The sequence below is a fragment of the Pseudochaenichthys georgianus genome, chromosome 5 (assembly GCF_902827115.2).
Source record: "Pseudochaenichthys georgianus chromosome 5, fPseGeo1.2, whole genome shotgun sequence".
NCBI classification, from domain to species: domain Eukaryota; kingdom Metazoa; phylum Chordata; class Actinopteri; order Perciformes; family Channichthyidae; genus Pseudochaenichthys; species Pseudochaenichthys georgianus.
Genome location: NC_047507.1, coordinates 18,524,546 through 18,543,931, shown reverse-complemented (window position 1 = coordinate 18,543,931; position 19,386 = coordinate 18,524,546). Strand labels below are relative to the sequence as shown.

The following is a 19,386-nucleotide window of genomic DNA, read 5'->3' as shown; positions in this document are numbered from 1 at the left end:
TGTGCAAGGGAGATCTGAGCTGTTCAGCACCAAGGTGCTGAAGAGCGAGAAAATTGTGCTCTCAGTCTACCAGTGCAAGCCGAGGAGAAACGTGACAATACTCAGCACGCAACACCAGCATGTGGCCATCTCCACAGAAAGAAAGAAAAAGCCAGAGACTGTGGAATACTACAACCACTCAAAAGTGGGGGTTGACGTGCTCGACCAAATGGCTCGCCAATATTCGGTGAAAGGTAGGCTATTATTGTTATTGTTATTATTATTATTATTATTTTAGGCCTATAGAAAACACTGCATTGGTCAATCGTTTTTACTAAATCCTATGTTTCTCTCAGGTGGCACGCGTAGATGGCCCGTTGTTGTTTTTTAACCCTAACCCGTCCTCTAGGTAAAGTATGGTTAATGTATTATATTATTGAGGGAGAATTTGTCCGGGGCTAAAGAAAAAACATCCGGGGCTTTACCCCAGGCGACACCCATGCCTCTCACCCCTCGATTCTACCGGGGCCGTCTGCGTCGCGTCACGGCTGCGCCGCGGTTTTGGTCCGGTCTCCTCCGGCGTCATACCCTACTGTGCCCGTTTCAGGAGCGTTTCAGAAGCGGAGCGTCTTTCCTGGACAGGCTACTTTGTACAGACAAAGTTAATAATAATTGTAATATCCCAGTTATAAACGACATGAATCAAAGATGTGTTGCTGTATTTTAGCGGTAAAAATCATCATAATTATTCTATATACATAATTGACACAGTGCCTGTAAACCCGGAGGAGAACGCTGGCATTTCTCCTCCTACTTGAAAGACTACGGAGGGATAGGGTCTGCAAAATTATTTTGTGTGTGTATATATATATATATATATATATATGCTATATATGCCTTAAGAGCTCCCGTTACGCAGGGACATACTGTCTCAGGCGGGGGGGGGGGGGGGGGGGGGCGATTGTTCACCCACACCCGGAACGCCTGGCACTATGGGCCTGGCCCGTGAGTGGTATAATTTGAGTACAGTGGGGCTTCCTCAGAAGGTGATAAACACTATTCAGAGTGCAAGAGCTTCCTCCACCAGGTCTCTCTATGACTGTAAGTGGAGGGTGTTTGAGGAGTGGTGCCTCCAAAAGGGACATGTCTCTTTTCAATGTCCTGTCGGTGTGATTTTGTCATTTCTGGACTTGATTGATAAACACAGAGCTTTCTCTACGATTAAAGTGTACCTGGCTGTTATTGCTGCATGCCACGTGGGTTTTGAGGGAAAGACGGCTAGCCAACATCCCTTGGTCTGCCGTTTTATGAAAGGGGCTCGCAGGCTCCTCCCTATTTCCAGGACACCGGTGCCCTTATGGGACTTGGCAGTGGTTTTAGATGGGCTCACTCGACCTCCATCTGAACCTCTGGAAGAAGTTGACATGAAACACCTGTCGCTGAAGACAGTGTTGTTGCTGGCTCTGGCATCTGCCAAGCGAGTCAGTGACATTCATGCGCTCTCTGTACATCCTTCATGCACTCAGTTTGCCCCGGGACAAACAAGAGCGTTGCTGAAGCCCAACCCTGCTTTTGTGCCCAAGGTGGTTGGCTCATGCACCCCCATTGACCTTGCGGCATTTCCTTCACCGTTGTGTTCTTCTAGAGAACAGCGGCCGGATTTGCTGTGCCCAGTTCGTGCCTTGCGCACCTATATGGACAGGTCAAAAGAGTTTCGATGCAATGACCAACTCTTTGTATCCTGGGCTAGCCCTCATAAGGGCAAGCCCGTTACCAGGCAACGACTCTCCCACTGGATTGTGGAAGCGATAGCTCTGGCTTATACGAGTCAGGGTTTGCAGGCACCAACGGGCCTGCGTGCTCATTCTACTCGTGACCTGGCTACGTCCTGGGCTTTGTTCAAGGGTGTTTCCATCCAGGACATTTGTGCAGCAGCGAGCTGGTCTTCACCGCTCACTTTTGTCCGTTTTTACAGATTGGATGTCTCTGCTCCAAGTGTGGCCCATTCAGTGCTGGGCCCCGTGTTGGGACAGAGTTCTACCTGTTGAGTACTGATTTTTGGTGATTTTCGAGATAAGCATGTCGAGCAATAGAACACCAAACTGCATTGGATTTTTTTTAAGTGAATTAAATACCTATCTTTTTAATTGTGGGTAATTTTAGTTGTATCATTGATCATGTTTTATGGTTTTATGGTTCTGATATAACTTTTCTGTTTGTTTATAACTTGTTTTTGATTATGTTCCTCACTCTTTATTTTGTATCATGTCTTACTCTGTAACGCACTTTGGGCTGCATCTTGCATGAAAGGTGCTATATAAATAAAGTTGTATTAGTTTATTAGGTTGCATCTTATTACATCCTTAGCACATAGACAGATATTGTTGTCTGAACCGTCACATTGCTTTTCAAATGCTTTGTCCTAAATTCACTGCAGCAACTATAGAAGAGCCATGTCGTTTTTTGACTTACACAAATATTTATGTTTTAAAAATACTTATTTGATTTCACATTGAGATTCTGATAGTAATTCTCCAACTTTACCTTCAAAAAGCGGACAGATTTTCCTCCAGCATGTAATGCTTCCCTGTTTGGTGTACTGGCCGAGAGACGTCTCCAAGAGAAACAGGGGGATGCCGCAGGTGAAGAGGAAGAGGATGTAGGGGATGAAGAACACGCCTTGGGGAAACAGAAAGTTACACCACATAAGATGTTTGAAGTTCAAACTCATAGGGTAACCCACAAGAATCACGCTAAGAGTTTTGAAAGATATCAAATATCTAAAACATTCAACGTCTGCTCATCAGTTTAGCAGTCAGGGTATTTATATCAGCTTTGACTTTCCTCTGCAGTGTTCATGTTTGGACAACTCATCTGAATATGCATATGTTTTCTGTATTTGTCTTAATCACAGGTGTGTTATCAAATTGGTAAAAGTTTTCAAATGTATGTTAACCAATTACAGTGTCTTTTTTCTAAATGCAACACAATTCTTCTTTAGGTTTCTTTTGATTTGTCTTTATTTTGTGTTTTTTTTTCGGTTGCTGTACAACTGTACAAGTACAAGTTTCTGAACAAATACTTTTTTTGAAGTGGCCAGGTGTGATTTGTTTAACTTTATCACACCCAATGAAACAGGGCACTTCAAGGATGTCTGGAGCGCATTGCATTCCCCACAGGGAGAGAAAGGTGGGATCTTTTTCTTGTTATGAGAGAGTAAATCATGATTATGAGATAAGTGAACTTTCCTTTTCTTTGGTGACAGCATTAGGAATATGAATGAATGTGGACAGAGAAAGCTGCATAGAACGATCCAAATACTACAAAAATATGAGAAGCTAAATCGTTTTTGGAAATTGAGATTCTGACTATAACACAGACATACATTATGGCAATAAATAAAGATCTTGCTGTCGGATATTTCAAATTTAAATATGTATTGTTAACAGTTTGTGTTTTATACAGTACATCCTGGGTATGTACTTTTAAAGAAAGTAGAAGTGTTGTTCCTTAATTCTTTGACTACAATGAAACTTACCTCCTCCATTTTTGTAGCACAAGTAAGGGAACCTCCACACATTTCCTAAGCCTACGATTTGTCCTGCAACAGCCAGAAGGAACTCAATTTTGTTCGACCACTCGCCTCGGGTCAGGGTTGGGGGTCCAGGCTGGGCTGTGGCCATCTCCAGCCTGAACTTGTCCTCTGGCTCGTAAGGCTTTTTCATCATACTGTAACAAGACAAGGGAAAAAACAACAAATAGTTTAAGTGGTTTTCAGTGACAGAAATACGATTCTCACTTTAAATTTGAAAACATTTATAAAAGAAATCTCATTTATTTGTTATTTTGAAGTAGCAAAGGGTTAGGACAGCACATTCTTAGTATTTCAATTTACTTTTAGTACCGGGTAAGCAACGTAACAAAAATAATCACTAACCACAGCAGGAATATTGACATAATTTAATGACTGTATTTTAATGTTCATAATTTAGACAATGCCAGCAGTCTTTCTGTATTAGGTCAATAAAGGGTCAGTGCAGCTTGGCAGGAGGGTAATTCTTCCATCAATGTCGCTTTTGTGTTGCTGCCTTGGATTTAATGTGGGAGGGGAGCAAATAGACTGGAACATATGTGTGCTACTACATTAGCTTTATATGCGTAGATTCTCAAAACAGCTTTACCAGTTATTTAAGGGTCATAACGTGAGAGTTGTGATGTCAACTCCTGCAATGTTACGCTAATTATGAAGTATCTAAAAAAACTAAAAGAAAATATTATTTAAAGCCTGTATGGCTTGGTTGGTGGTGTAAGTGGACAGTAGATCTGACAGATACTTGATCTTTGAGGCACGAATAACTCTGGATATGGATTCCTCATAATTATTTGTCTTTTCTAACTGTGACTAAGTTAATGTATTAGCAGACATGACATTTCATAGTTGAACCAATAACTTTATATACTGTAATAGTGCTTTCTGTAGTGCAATTTCTTGTGACTTAAAAGTCCATATGAAAACCTACATTTAAAATGTTTTAGGGTGTGCCATTTGGGGCATAGATCCTACTTTATATTTTTTTGTTTTAAAGCTCATACTGAGAAGGATAAAGGAAATGGTTAAATGACAACCTGAAAGGAATAATATCATTTATAAACGAGCATGTCTGATATGCAACACTCAATAATTGATCAGGTCTCATAAAAGGCTTACAGCCACCAGCTCCCTTTTTTTTTTCTAATCAACAAGCATCCGTGGAACCCAGTCAGTAAAGATTTTCAATTCCATTCCCTGTTTATGTCCTGAATTTGTAAAACTGTATTACATTTACTTGCTCATGCAAAAAAACAACCCTATAACTATAAATGTTGTAGCTGATCTAGACTACTTGTCTTTTTTTCTATTCTGTCTGGGTAAAATATGTTACACCAAAGTAGTCTTGTTTGCCTCTGCAAAGACCTAATGTTGCTACAGGTGCCAGCTCGTTCACCTTAAATACTTGGCTCTCAAAAGGTGGTATATGCTAATGTACCTGGGATTCATATCTGAATCTTTTGAAAGTGAAACTGGGTAGAAGTAGAAATACCACATTGTTATAATAATTTTTCAAATAAAGTTTCAAACACAGGCCCTGCAAAAAAAGGCAGTCTTTGGTGCAGGTGTTTACAATGTATAATATATACTTAAATAGAGGTAATATGTAGGTGTTCATACCAATATAAAATGCAGAGCTTACTGGACAATGAAAAGCTATTTTATATGCAAAACATATATAAAAGTCTAGCGTAATTTACACATTATGTAATACTACCTTTTCTATGTTACAGACTATATCTTAAATAGTAAGAAACCATAGCTCAATATAGACTTGTCAGTTTCTTTGAACAAGACAATAATGAGCCCCAAATGTGGTACCACAATATAAGTGCATGTGTAAAAGCTGTCTGCCATATCAATTCAAATGTTGTGGTACAGTGCGACATTGTCACACTCAGATGCTGGATAGGAAGTTCGGTACATTCAAATAAACTTCAGTTCTGTTTGCCTTCTCATACAATTTACCTTTACCTTCTCATTTAATTTCCTGATACTAAGGGACCGTTGCCTAACAAGTTATATTATTCATTGACGTCTGCTGTGTGCACCCACAAAAGCTCAGTGTGGACACGCTGTATGAGGTTGGTGTAACAATTTTGTATGTTTTTGGGTGAATTTAAAGCTATCAATATGCTTTTTCAAAAGGGCTTGTTGGATGGTTGAACACAACACCCAACACCTTTCCAACTCCAAATTTGGGACAGCGTCTGACCATTTCTGTACCTCCTATATTTTCCTTTTTCTTTCAATCATTATTCTCAAAAATTACTTTAGTCACTTTATGTATATACGAACCTGAAAGATTGGACTTTTCGCTATGCTTTTAATTCTGGATGTCCAGCACAGCTTTGCATTGCATGACTTCAGACATGGCTATTGTGAAGCTGACAATTGAGCGGCCCAGACCAAGCAAGGAGGCAGAGGCAGAACGTCCAAAAATATAACCCGACGTGGGCATTTATTAAAACATGGGCACAAAGTTCACAGCCTCAATCAATCCTGCAGTTCTCCTTGTCCACATCCTGCAGCCACAAGGATCTCTCACACACACACCCAGCCCTCTCAACATACAGAGAAACCGAGCCGAAATACACCCACTTTAATCAGCACAACCAGACACAGGTGAGGGGGGAGGAGACAACACAGGACACCAGGTGCACACAATCATCAGCCACAGACAACATATACTGTGCAATCACGCCAACAAAGTGCCCCATCACCCGGCCTGAAGCCGTCAGTGTTTCTGCTCTCTGAAAATGATATGTCTGGCATTGGTATGTGAGAAAACATACCAGTGCTATCGAGGCTGGAGGGCTGAGTGTTTGTATCTCACAAACATTTCAGTGTCAATGGTGGTGTCCCTGTTTGACCTTCCAGTTCCAATTCACTATGAAATTCCTCCCCTCAGTGTAAAGGATGACCTCAGGAAAAAGACTGTAACACTGCTAAAAATATCAACTGCATCTATTCAGTTAATATCCTATAAATGGTGTCATTGTTGTCCAGGAAGACAACACTCTAATTGAAAAGAAATGCAAAATAAAATAATGTTTTATTTATTATATATTTACAATATCTTCTTTTAAACTGGTCTGGAGTAGCGTAAACATTTTATTTTTTATTTTTCAAATATAGAATTTGTTGTTTAGATTATTGTTAAGTTATCATTTGGCACAGTGGTGTTTTGAGCTTAATGCTTACAGCAACATGCTATAACATACTCACAATAACAATGTTAATATGCTAATGATATACAGTTATTATGTGTACCCTGTTCACTATGTTAGTTTATGGTGGTTTCAAGCCTATGTTTCAATAATTAGCATTAAAACCAAAGGTCTACAATGTGGCTGACATAACGTTTTGTTCTTAAACAAAGTATTGGACAAATAAAAATATTAACCTGCTGGTGGCAAAACACGAAGTGTGTGGTAATCACCAAATTCAGCAGGATGAATCTACTGGGAGACATTTAGCCTTCAATTTCAATCCAACAGTTCATACCAAAGTGGTACACTGCCATCCCTGAAGCCATGACTAATGTGGCTAAAAGAAGTGTACTATTAATGATCACCAGTCTTATGTTTCAGCTTGAAAAAAACAAAACATTGGAATATATTTTGTCTGCCTGTGGATGGAGGAAATGACTATCTCAATTTAGTTGCACAGGACTATAATTCCTGGAAGACGAGTAGGACAGAAGAACAGTTTGTTGCTCCTTAGCAAAACGTTTAGGTGACCGTTGGAAAGTTACAAGTCGAACTCCCTGGACAAATACTGACAAGAAGAGGGCTGTTATGAAACATATTTCAGTTATTCTTACTTGATGAGTAAGTGCCTTTTTATGTATCTCTGTCTAGCATCAACAGGGAGGAATGGGTTCAGTGATACATACTTTTCAATTTAGATTATCTGTTTTTCCGAGGTTAATTAAGTGTGCAAATAAACTCAAGATGTTGAAAAGCGAAACATGTATTCATAACATACAGCTTGTATTTTCTGAAATCGATCATAGCAAAATACTGTATGATTTATATTAGTCTATAGAAAAGTAACCTTTTAAAGAGTTAATTTGTATACATCTGTTCAAATATTTGCACAAGACAAATGCATATGTTCAAAACTATGTGAGCTTTCAGCAGCAATGATCACAGCCTGCGGTATCATACTAAACTCACTGAATAGGGGAAATAGCTGCTCTGTGCAGCGTAGACAGTAACCTTTAGCCTACATTATACAGCTACAGGCGCAAAGCAGAAGTGCAACCACACATGCCCAACAGTCTCTGAACTGATACCATTTGTTTTATCTTCAAGAACCCAGACCCAAGTAATGCTCATTCGCAAATGTGTAAATAAACACAAATCAAATATATTAAAAAGCTGATAGTGACCTCAAGAGCTAGTAGGTACCTGTTAAGGTCGCTTCACGTCTGTAGTCTGTGTAGTTATTCTCCCATTTAGCCCTAGCTGGGATTCATCTGGTGCCTTTACGGGGAAATACAAGTCTAGATCTCCCAGTTTCTCCAGGACAAGTGCTCTTCCCAGCTCTGACCATTAATGAGCCCATGAGTAGAGGCTTGAGAGAGCCGTGTTTGTTTGTATGACAATGAGAACCGGGGAGGACAAAGTGAGGGAGGAGGGGGCGGGTGTTATGGGTTTCTGAATGAAAAGGCGGAGACTGTTCATGGAGGCCACGTGGGTCTCATTGTAAAGAGAGAGATGCTGTACAGTAGAAAGAAGAACTACTCAGATCTTGTGTTTAAGTAAAAGTAGAAGTACATATGTGTAGAAATAACTCTGTTACAAGTCCTACAATCCAAATGTTACTCTAGTACAAAAGTATTAGCATAGAAATGTACTTAAAGTACCATAGTACTCATTATTATTTTAATAACTTTGTATACTGCAGGGTAGTTTGTGGATTTGAAGTCTTATTTAAGTGTTACATATAATTAAAATCATTAACCAACATTTGAAAAGTAATTGAAGTTATTAAATACATTTAGTAAAGTAAAAGTACACTTTCATTCACCTCTGAATTATAGTGGTGTAGAAGTACAATGTAGCAAAAATATGTATATAAATACAAATTTCTGAAAATGTTACTTATAGTGGACTTTAGACCATTTAGGTCGTTAGGATATTCATCCACATGGTTCAAAAAGAAAACCTGATACTGCAATCTACAGAAGATGAAACCTGTTTCTCATTGAGCGCCACCTGTAGGTTGACAAGGTGTTTTTGTGTTGGTTTCATTAGTCCTGTGCAGTGGCGACTCGTCATTAGGGGCACAGCCCCACCTAGTGTCAGCAGAAAGTATTACAAATAATGATTACAACAAAATGCAAAAAATAAATTAAAAAATATATAAAATATATTTTAAGATCATGTTTAATCATCTGATTCGTCTGTATATTGCTGTTTTAGTATGTGTTCTTCTAATTAGTGTCTACAGTGTGTGCCTATTGAGCTGTTTAGAGCCATGTGGGACAAAACCTGATCCTGCCCCTCCCTCTGACTGTCTAAGTGAACGGTGACTGCAAAAACTACACTGCGCATGCTCAGAGTATTTTCCTATTTAATGTGTGTGGCAAAAAATAATGACCATAGGGCAAAGTGCTGCCATCCCCACCATACGTCATCTCACATAATTCAGAGCTGATTGGCTGTAAGTACGTGTGCTGCGAAAAGTGTGGTGTGTGAAGAGGAGGAGAGAGAGCTGCAGTGAGGCGTCCTCTCCACAAAAAAGCAACGAGATTTCTCCATAGAATTTTAGAAAATAGCTCAAAAATAAGATCTGTGGGAAACGTAGCTGTCAGATAAATGTACGTTTTGTTCAGCCGGATAATATCCACATGTCTACCCTACTTTTATCATGTTCAAATCAAAAATCTATTGATTAGATTAGATTTATGATACACCTTTGAAACTACAAGAAGATAGATAGAAGACTGCAATTTTATTGAAAATGGAATCTTACTAAAGAGAGAACAATTCAATATTTAAATGATAAAATTACATTTTTTTGGGTATCCTTCTGTTGAACTGTCTGTTTAAAAGTAATTGAAGCATCAGACAAAAAAAGCTTTTGAAAATAATATTATATTTTTAAACCTGAATAGTCAGTGCCAGTGCCTCACCAGCCATGAACCTCTCTGCAGAAGCTTATATATAGACATCTGAGTTTTTTGTGCCCCACCACTTTTGTACATATAGAAACGCCACTGGTCCTGTGTGCATTTAGGTTCTGCGTTTTCTGTTAGTCTTTTTGAGATCCTTCTGTCAGGGTTGAGCGAAGCAGGCAGGACCCAAACGCAGATTTAACAGGAAATAGCCTACCTTTATTTAAAGGCTACAAGAAAAATACAGAGCTCTTCCCCGTGAACACAGTAAAAAACAAACAAGGATCTCACAAAGACTGACAACGCAGAACCTAAATGCACACAGGACTAATGAATTCTGCTGAAACAAACAAGACACAGGGGCACAAGGTGAACACAATCAGGTAATCAGGTAGGGAACAGAGAGACAGGAAACCAAAGACAGATCTAGACAAGACAAAACACAACACAACACAGACAGATCGTGACAGCGTGTGTGTGTGTGTGTGTGTGTGTGTGTGTGTGTGTGTGTGTGTGTGTGTGTGTGTGTATGTATATGTATGTGTGTCACTGCCAATTAGTAGCTTGGGACCTTCCTTTTTGATGGGGTTTAGTTGATAGGGTGGTCTAGTGTGAGTGCATTGACGTGGACACACTGTGCTTCTTCACCTACATTTTGGTTCTTGCGCATTCACTTAAATCCTAAAAGCTTGGATCTTATATTTAAAACTAAAGCTATTACTACTTCTCATTCTTCTAAATCTACTCTCTCTCTACTTATCATACTCTCTACTCCTGTAATCTATTCATTCTATTTTCTCTCTATCCAAAACTTTTCCCCTCTCTGACCTCTCGAGGTTCTATTTGAGAGTAACAAGTTGCAGAGACAGAGAGGCCTATTCTGGCTGGGGAGTGTTATGACCGTAGTCACAGCGTACCTCCTTACCTCTCACCTATTCCAATTAATTCCTCCTTCTGTCTGTCTGTATCTGTGTACTCTCATGTTCCGATTAACCCAGCCTCACCCAAATGTTCTTTTTGTGTCTATATCTACGCCGGGATCCTGAGTCGAGGCTGATCCTGTTGCTGTGGTCCTGAGTCCTGGATCCTCTATCCTGAGTCCTGATCTGAGTCCTGGACTTCGAGGCGTGGCTGAACCTGTCTCTGCGGTCCTGCCTGACTCTCATCATACTACTTCCCTGATGGCTCCCACAGGATTGTTGACATCCTCGTGGATTCATCTTATTATTATAGACACATGCATTTTCCAAACATTTGGTCTACCTATGCTGTAAAATGTATTATCTCGTCGATTTACACACGGCATCTATTGCACGTCTGTCCGTCCTGGGAGAGGGATCCCTCCTCTGTTGCTCTCCCTGAGGTTTCTCCCATTTTCCCCTTTAAACTGTGGGTTTTCTCCGGAAGTTTTTCCTTGTACGATGTGAGGGTCTAAGGAGAGGGTGTCGTTTTCGCATACTGATATTCTGTACAAACTGTGCTGTTGTATTTGTTGTAAAGTGTCTTTATTGTAACGTATTTTTATTGTATATACAGCACTTTGGCTCGACCAAAAATCGTTTTAAAAATGTGCTATATAAATAAAACTTGATTGATTGATTGATAGCTGCTGCGTCTCAAATCAAATGGAGAAGTTTGAGAAACAACAACATTCAGGCTAGTTTAGGTAAGCATTAACACTGGAAGCAGGAAGATCTGCCACAATCTGCCTGCGTTGTGTTGTGTCTTGTCTAGATCTGTCTTTGGTTTCCTGTTTTATTTTGAAAAGTGTTCACCCCCGTCTTGCCTGTTGCTTCCTGTCTCTCTGTTCCCTACCTGATTACCTGATTGTGTTCACCTTGTGCCCCTGTGTTTTCTCCTCCCTCCTCACCTGTGTCTTGTTAGTGTGTTTAGTCTTGTGTGCATTTAAGTTCTGGTTTTTCTGTTTGTCGTTGTGAGATTATTGATGTTGTTGGAAGGATTTGTTCAGAGGGATTTTTATGTTTTGCCTTGCCTTATTTTACTTTGTTGCTAGTTCCGTAATAAAAGTATTTTGGATTTGGATATTCTGCATTTGGGTTCTGTGTACCTTGCCCTCCAGCCGTGACAAGATCATCTATCTTGGATATACTGTATCCAAAGTTTGAAAGGGGGAACACACTAATCTGAAAGCGAATCTTTCAAAGAGTCAACAGATTATAACTTCTACATAGTTATGATAACCCGTATTATTTCATCAACATTTCTAAAACACCAAGGTCTCAACGTCACTTAATACCAGCGCAGTTAAACACAGCCAGAATAATTTTTCCTTGAGAGAAAGACATAGCTGGTGACCCACAGTGACTCTTTCTCATTCAAGGCCCTCAAGCACTACTTTATGTAAGTGGCATGTAAAATGGCATGATTTTAACCATTTGTACTCAGTTTTGGTCTCTCACTAACCCCTGAAGGAATATTTTAATTGTTCACTATGTTAACCAGCAAATCACTTACCGTGTCTGTGCTGTTTTTTGTTGTTGTGGCACAAGGATGCTTTCAAATATAAGGTATAAGTTACAAAATTGTTAATGCATGATCTTCCTTCGCCAAAGTGAGGCTGTACGGTGGCATTCGAGTTCAAAGAAACACAGCTGCCGTCACAGCTGAGGCAACAACACACTTCAAGTGCAGTGTTGGGCAGGGGCGGACTGGCCATTGGGAATACCGGGAGTTTCCTCGGTGGGCCAGTGCTGTGTGTGGGCCGGAGGGCCAAAAAAAAAAAAAAAGTCTAAAAAAAAATCCTACCGGCCCACATTTGTAAGTGTTCCGGCCCAGCCCAGCCCAGTGGGGTGTGGCCAGGGTTGGGTTGTAACGGAATACATGTAACGGCGTTACGTAATCAGAATACAAAAATCAAGTAACTGTATTCAGCTCGCGTTACATTTGAAAAACGAGTAATCTGATTACAGTTACTTTCGTAAACCTGAAGTGAATACATTTTGGATTATTTATTGGAATTATTGGTGGAAAGATTTCCTCACAACATTTAATATTCATTACTAAAGGTACAGCCTTGTCTGGTGCCTTGCTCAAGGGCACCACGGCAGGGCAGGAGGTGAACTGGGACCTCTCCAAGTAGAAGTCCACACTCCAAATAGGTCTGGTCGGGGACTTGAACCGGCGACCCTACGGCTCACAGTCCAAGCCCCTACTGACTGCCATAGATTTAGTCCCTAATTTTGCTCTCAAAATGGACCAGATTGATGCATTTAACTTCAACATTTAAAAAAAAATCTTCCCCCCTAGAGGAGGTGAGGTCCACCACCTGCCCACACCCCCTGTTAAATTGTCTCACCCACATTGAGGATGCTTCGTACGTCGCCCATGTTTTATTCCATGTGTCAAGTCAGGCAAATTGGGTCCAAATGTTATTGCATCAATGATCAGTTAACATTAAAATCACTAAATATATGCCGTAACTATTTTGCTCTAGGCAACTCAAGGGCTCAGGTAATGTGATTACTTTATGAATAATTGTCCAAAATAACATAAAATGCATAGGGTTTTTTGTTAAGTAACATACTTTCGTCGCCGGCCGGCCGATACATCCCGCGCATTAAGTGGGCCTGTCTGTCAATTAATCCCCGAGCCACTTTTCCCCCCCAGTCCGCCCCTGGTGTTGGGCAAGTTACTTCCAAAATGTAATATATTACATATTACTCTCTTTTGAAAGTAATAAGTTACATTACAAAATTACTGTCTCTGAAATGTAATGAGTTACACTACTTTAGTTACTTTTCTAGTTAATTTCACCAAAATAACCGCAAAAGAATGGCTAGGTATTTTAAATGCTAAAATGTAGTTTAGTGCAGCTCATTATACATCCAATGAAGGGCAATGTGGTATAGCATAACAACTGTGTAGGCCCTTAAGGCTACTAACAACTTGTATTACACGGGATAGTTGAATACTCGATTCTGATTGTAAATTCTTAACATGTGACACGTTGTTAATACAGTAGTACAGACCACTGTCAAGGATTATAATGAAGGTTGCTAAGGAGGATCAAGAAAGAGAAAGGAAAAGAGGTTAAAAGACGGAGCGCTGGACATCAGATAAATCACCAGAAGAAGGCAGACAGGAAGTAAACACTAACAGGACACGGAATGGGCTCTGTAGTGTGTTTAGCATATACAGGCCCGGTTCCAGAACAAAATGACTCAGGGTGCCTCTGAGGTTGCAGGGGGCGCAGCAGTAGTAGGTTTACATGAGCAATAGTGGTCGGCAACAGCAATGAAAAATAGCATTGATGATCCCCAATGAACAGATTATGGCATTTGTTATGTTTTGAAACCAAGCAAGTGAGAACATTTCAAGTGAGTTAAAAGTGCAATCCTGAAATATTTCATATAGTCCAAAGTGGACTATGACAAAGAAAAGCACAAAAGCTTCAAAACTGTACTGATAAAACAAATGAGAACATATTGTAAATCAAGGCACATATTATTTGAACCAGCTCATGGTTTGAAATGGCAAACATTGAAAAGCAAAAGTATTATTAAAACCATGTAGCCTACTAAACATCACCTTGGTCCCATCATACTCTGGGAAGAGAATATTTACTGTGCTTGAAAACTGGTATCACGTCATCATGTGAGGTTGACTTTGTGACCTGGAGAACATTTCAGCAGCAACATTAGCTTGTTGATAAGCTTGGGATATGAGATATTTTTGTAGCCATTCGTGGTGAAGGCATCTGTGCTATTGTATGCATTATTTTTGACCCAACATTTCTACAGGCATGGCAGAATATGGCACTATTTTTCACATATTCTAGCCCTTGTCTATTTGTATACCACGAGCTGCAAAATGACCACCTAACCCACTGTACAGGCGGGTACTTGTTTATATATACCTGGGCAGGCTCTGTTTTGCCGTGGTATCCTGGCTGGCACCTGCGGGCCGCAGAGGGGCGGCGTAGTTTCGGGCAACGAAGAGTGCTGCTCCGGGGTTGAGGGTGGCGAGTCAGGCGGGAGTAAGCTAGTGTCCACAACGGAGGGTAACGTGATGTCCCCATCTGACCTGTTGCTACGGTCTGCAGTAGATGCAGTGTTGCTGGCGTTTAGTGATGGTTGCTTTAACCATTTTCGTATAAATGATTATCCACAGATATGTGTCACTGCAGTGCTGTGGAAGCACTTTGGAAATGATGCACGCGCAGCGGAGCAGGTCACGCGCACCTGACACAATTTGTTGTTAGTATTTTTCGCACCGTTCTCTTTTTTGAATAGAGGGTGCATAACATTCAACTGCCCCGAAGATCCCGGCGCGAAGCCTGAAGAGTAAACACCAGGTTTACTATCTACCCGCACAATTTGTCTGGTGTCGGAATGTCTCGCTATGTTAGTACATTGTTAAAAAACAAAACACCATTTAATTTCGGGTTAAAATGTGTTGTAACTGCGTTACTGAGCATTGTAACGGGTAATATATTACCCACATTTCATTAGTAATGCGTTACATTACTTCGTTACAGCAAAAAGTAATATATTACTGTAACTCCGTTACTTTTGTAACGCGTTACACCCAACACTGTTCAAGTGTAACGATAGGTTGTTGGGTTGTTGGTGTATTGTTTGTAATGATTGTTAACTGAAGGTCACTTTGAGCCAAAACTACCATACACAAGAATATGTTTTCCCCATAGCCTGTCACTCCGATGAACAGATGATGGACCTAAATTGCACTATTTTCTTTCTATTACAGCATTTAAATAACAACATATGGAGGCATATTGCAATATATATTTTCAAACATTTATATTCAACTAATTTTACCTACTCATATATTTCATTTCCAAACATTTCCCTATTCGACATTTAAATAATGTTTTGGTTTACTTTTGTACAGCTTTGTTTGGACTTTTTCTTTGCTGTAGGTCTATTTAATCATTTATTTCTGTGTACGTACATTGACAGCACCAAAACATTTGACTTCAATTCCTTTTATCTGTAGATATTCTTGGCAAACAAAGATGAGTTTGATTCTGAAGTCAAGCTAAACTTTTTTTCGTTTTACAACTAGTGCATTGTACTATGAAAGAGCTCATAGTACACTTTGTGGTAACTGGTATGTTAGGCTATGTATTAAAACTAACACTGAGTTAGAAAATTACATGAAAGAATAAACATAGGGACATGGCATTTAAAAGCTGGTCGTATACACCTAATATCACAATGAAGTATTGGATTAGTAATTGATTTGTTATGCTTTTGTTAGTATTTATGTATACACATATATATATGTTGCACCCATTAGAATGGTTTATATGTTTTTGTTATTTTGAACACTAGATGGCGTAATGAGGCAACAACATACTGATCTCCTGGCACAGGTGTGTTTGATTGTTCCTGGGCAACCCAGTCTCACGGCATTTCGTGTTCACCAACACGACTTTTAATCTATTGATTCGTGTTCACCAACACGATTTGCCCCTTTTTTTCGTGTTGCACAGCACGATTTTAAAAGCAATGTATTTCTACTGGTAATGTGTTTCGTGCCTGCAGGCTGCAGCACGTCTTTTTCTCCGGTCGGGTCGAGGAAGACCGGAAGCTGTGTGGTTCATAAAAAACATGTTCTTACTCAATATCAAGCCACAGTTATTGCTTTTATTTTAAATCGTATAATTTCGGACTTTTGTTGCCGTCTGTGAGGAAAATAAATGGGGCTCAGAGCCTCAGGATACTGATATCTGTATTTTTTAAATCTTTTTTTCCTTCTAATTTGTTATTCTTTTCAAAATAATACACTGTTATTTACTCACCAATAACACACAATTATCCTTGCTTTTATTTATTGGTTTAATTCCATAATCTCGGGCTTTTTTGGCGTCCGTCAGGAACTGAATTTCAAAATAAATATAACCGGAAACAGACCTAGGCATTTCGAGCGATTACCTAAGATCCTCAGCTATGGTTTTAAGCTCGCTGATTGGATGTGTTAGCCGCAATGCATGCTGGGATTTGGTGTTTATATTATATGAAATCCGGAAAACATTTTAAAAGAATAAAATAATACTTAATTCCGAGTGCTCTTGCTTTTCTCTTTGAAAGTCATCACATAACGGCATTGTAATACACGGTTCGGCTGCATTACATATTACAGATCTGCCGTAGTTCTTTATTTAGAGAGCCCTGATGAGAAGACCTTTGGAAAAACTGGAAGAAATGCCGCCGAAACTGAATACTTGACGTGGATCATAAATATATCAACAATTAAACAACATCTTCAATTTCTCTTCACACAATACGTCTCCTTGCAGTATCAACACTAATTCGGCTGACTTTTACATTTGATCTAATTCATAGATAGGTTATATTTACACCATAACGGTGCACAGCTGATAGAAAAGGACTGTAGTTTTTAAAGATATTACTGATTTTCTTTGAATGTAAGAATGTAAATACTGAGTCTGAAATAGTATAGCAATATGCTGTAAAATGATGTGAAAGCATGCATAAAACTATACATCTTCAGATGTTGTACATACACACTAATAATACAAAGTTATTATGGCTGTGTGTACCTTGTGTGCACCTCCTAGTGGTTAAAGCACGTTATTGAATTATTGTTTTTATGTGTTATATTTGATTAACAAAATATTAAGAGTACATACTTTCATAGGGGGAAAGTATAAATATAGAAATATAGAATATAAAAATCAAGAAGATACTATAAGTGATCTCTACAATAAAACAGTTTAGTGCAGGATGTACAAAGATATTAATAGGAGGAGGTGTAAAACAGAAAAACGGATTAAACTTTATTTAAACATTAAATAACAGATTAAGGTCTTTGGGGGTATCTATCTACAGATAAATATTAAGCCTGACAAAGTACTTAACGTCTAATATATTGCTTTCCTGCAATGTTAACTATGTTGAAGCACTTATTTTAACTGATATTAACATTAATTATACTCTTATGTATGTAGATAGAATAAGAAATGTGCAGAATATGACAGTTTAATGGTGGAGGTACACACATATTGATAGATGTCTTGTATGCACTGTTGAGGAACCTGTGACCCAAGTTTTTCATTCATTGCATAACTACACCGTAGTTGTGTATGATATGTCAATAAACCTTTGAAAATCTTGAAAGGGATGTTTAAAATAGCCATAATATACAGTCTTTAATGAACTATTAGTATAGAATAACGAGTAATGAATATACTTTATTACTCGTTTCCATTCATGTCAATTGCAGATACATGTTTAGTCTTCTCAAGCACCAACTATCAAATATCTCTCCTGATTGTTGGCACTTGACAATCACCTTACCTGAATTTTACTCAGGTGTAACTAAGGTCTGATTTAAGGGTTGTTTATATGTCACATAATTAATCAGAATCTGCAAAGTAACTCAAATAAATGCAGTGGAGTAAAAATACCAGGTTAACCTCTGAACTGTCGTGGAGTAGAATTACAAAGTAACAATGAGCTGTCATGTGGGTATATATTAATGCTGCGCATTATGGACACAAGCGATTTTCACCCATTTATTAATTATATGTTTTACATTTGATAACACCAATGTGTTTAATACTGGCAACTTCTAATATGGGAAAAACGAAAACGTTCAGTAGAGACGTCCCATAGAACATTTTGCGAAACACAATAGACAGCATGTGTAGTTCTGGGGGGGCGTTCGATTCCAGTTTTGGATAGGCTGGCGTGGTTTCGTTCCATTTCACACAGCTGTTTGACGCTCTGCGTAACCTTACGGGACTGTAGTCCTAAACGATAGCTGGGGATTATGGGTAGTGTAGTGTCTTCGGCCATCCTAAACTCAGAAATGTTGACAATCGCAATGATGCTCGAAATGTCCCTTATAGGCCTACGTCTGTTTCCGGTTATTTTTATTTTGAAATTCAGTTCCTGACGGACACCAAAAAAGCCCGAGATAATGGAATTAAACCAATAAATAAAAGCAAGGATAATTGTGTGTTATTGGTGAGTAAATAACAGTGTGTTATTTTGAAAAGAATAACAAATTAGAAGGAAAAAATATTTAAAAATACAGATTTCAGTAAGCTATCCTGACGCTCTGAGCCCCATTTATTTTCCTCACAGACGGCAACAAAAGTCAGAAATTATACGATTTAAAATAAAAGCAATAATTGTGGCTTGATATTGAGTAAGAACATGTTTTTATGAACCACACAGCTTCCGGTCTCCCACGACCCGACCGGAGAAAAAGACGTGCAGCAGGCAGTAGAAATACATTGCTTTTAAAATCGTGCTGTGCAACACCAAAAAAAGGGGCAAATCGTGTTGGTGAACACGAATCAATAGATTAAAAGTCGTGTTGGTGAACACGAAATGCCGTGAGACTGGGTTGTCCTGGGAGAGCAATAGTTTTTTGACCGTGTCTGTGAACACTGTTTTTAAGCTAAAAACGTTGTCGTACATGGAAATTGCACGCGTCCAATTAGTTTACCCAGTTTAGCCAATCCCAGGTGATATTGAGTGGCAATAGTCACCACAATATATATATATATATATATATATATACGTTACTATTTATTTCACAGGTTAAAGTAAGACACACAGGAATGCCCGTCAAGGATTCAGAGGAACATAAACACATTTGTTCCAGTGCTTAAAATGTCCTACAGTTGTTTACTGTATGCATGTTTCCCTGACAAGTAACTTATTGTTGGTGTTGA

The 19,386-nt window shown here is 39.1% G+C and overlaps 1 protein-coding gene across 3 annotated transcripts in view; it reads right to left on the bottom strand.

Moving 5' to 3' along the window:
* Nucleotides 1-14,752, bottom strand: part of LOC117446298 (sodium- and chloride-dependent GABA transporter 2-like) — a 54,161-nt gene extending 39,409 nt beyond the window's left edge. Inside the window, exons 1-3 of one of the 3 annotated variants that reach the window (XM_034082432.2) lie at nucleotides 14,572-14,752; nucleotides 3,518-3,708; nucleotides 2,524-2,658 (exon numbers count right to left, since the gene is read on the bottom strand). In XM_034082432.2, coding sequence (XP_033938323.1) covers nucleotides 2,524-2,658; nucleotides 3,518-3,707 — 325 coding nt within the window. In that variant the 5' untranslated portion in view covers nucleotide 3,708; nucleotides 14,572-14,752. Of the gene's footprint in view, nucleotides 1-2,523; nucleotides 2,659-3,517; nucleotides 3,709-7,983; nucleotides 8,185-14,571 lie in introns of those variants that run through there. The other 2 variants (XM_034082431.2, XM_071203125.1) reach the window with 2 other exon arrangements.
* Nucleotides 14,753-19,386: the final 4,634 nt, after the last annotated feature.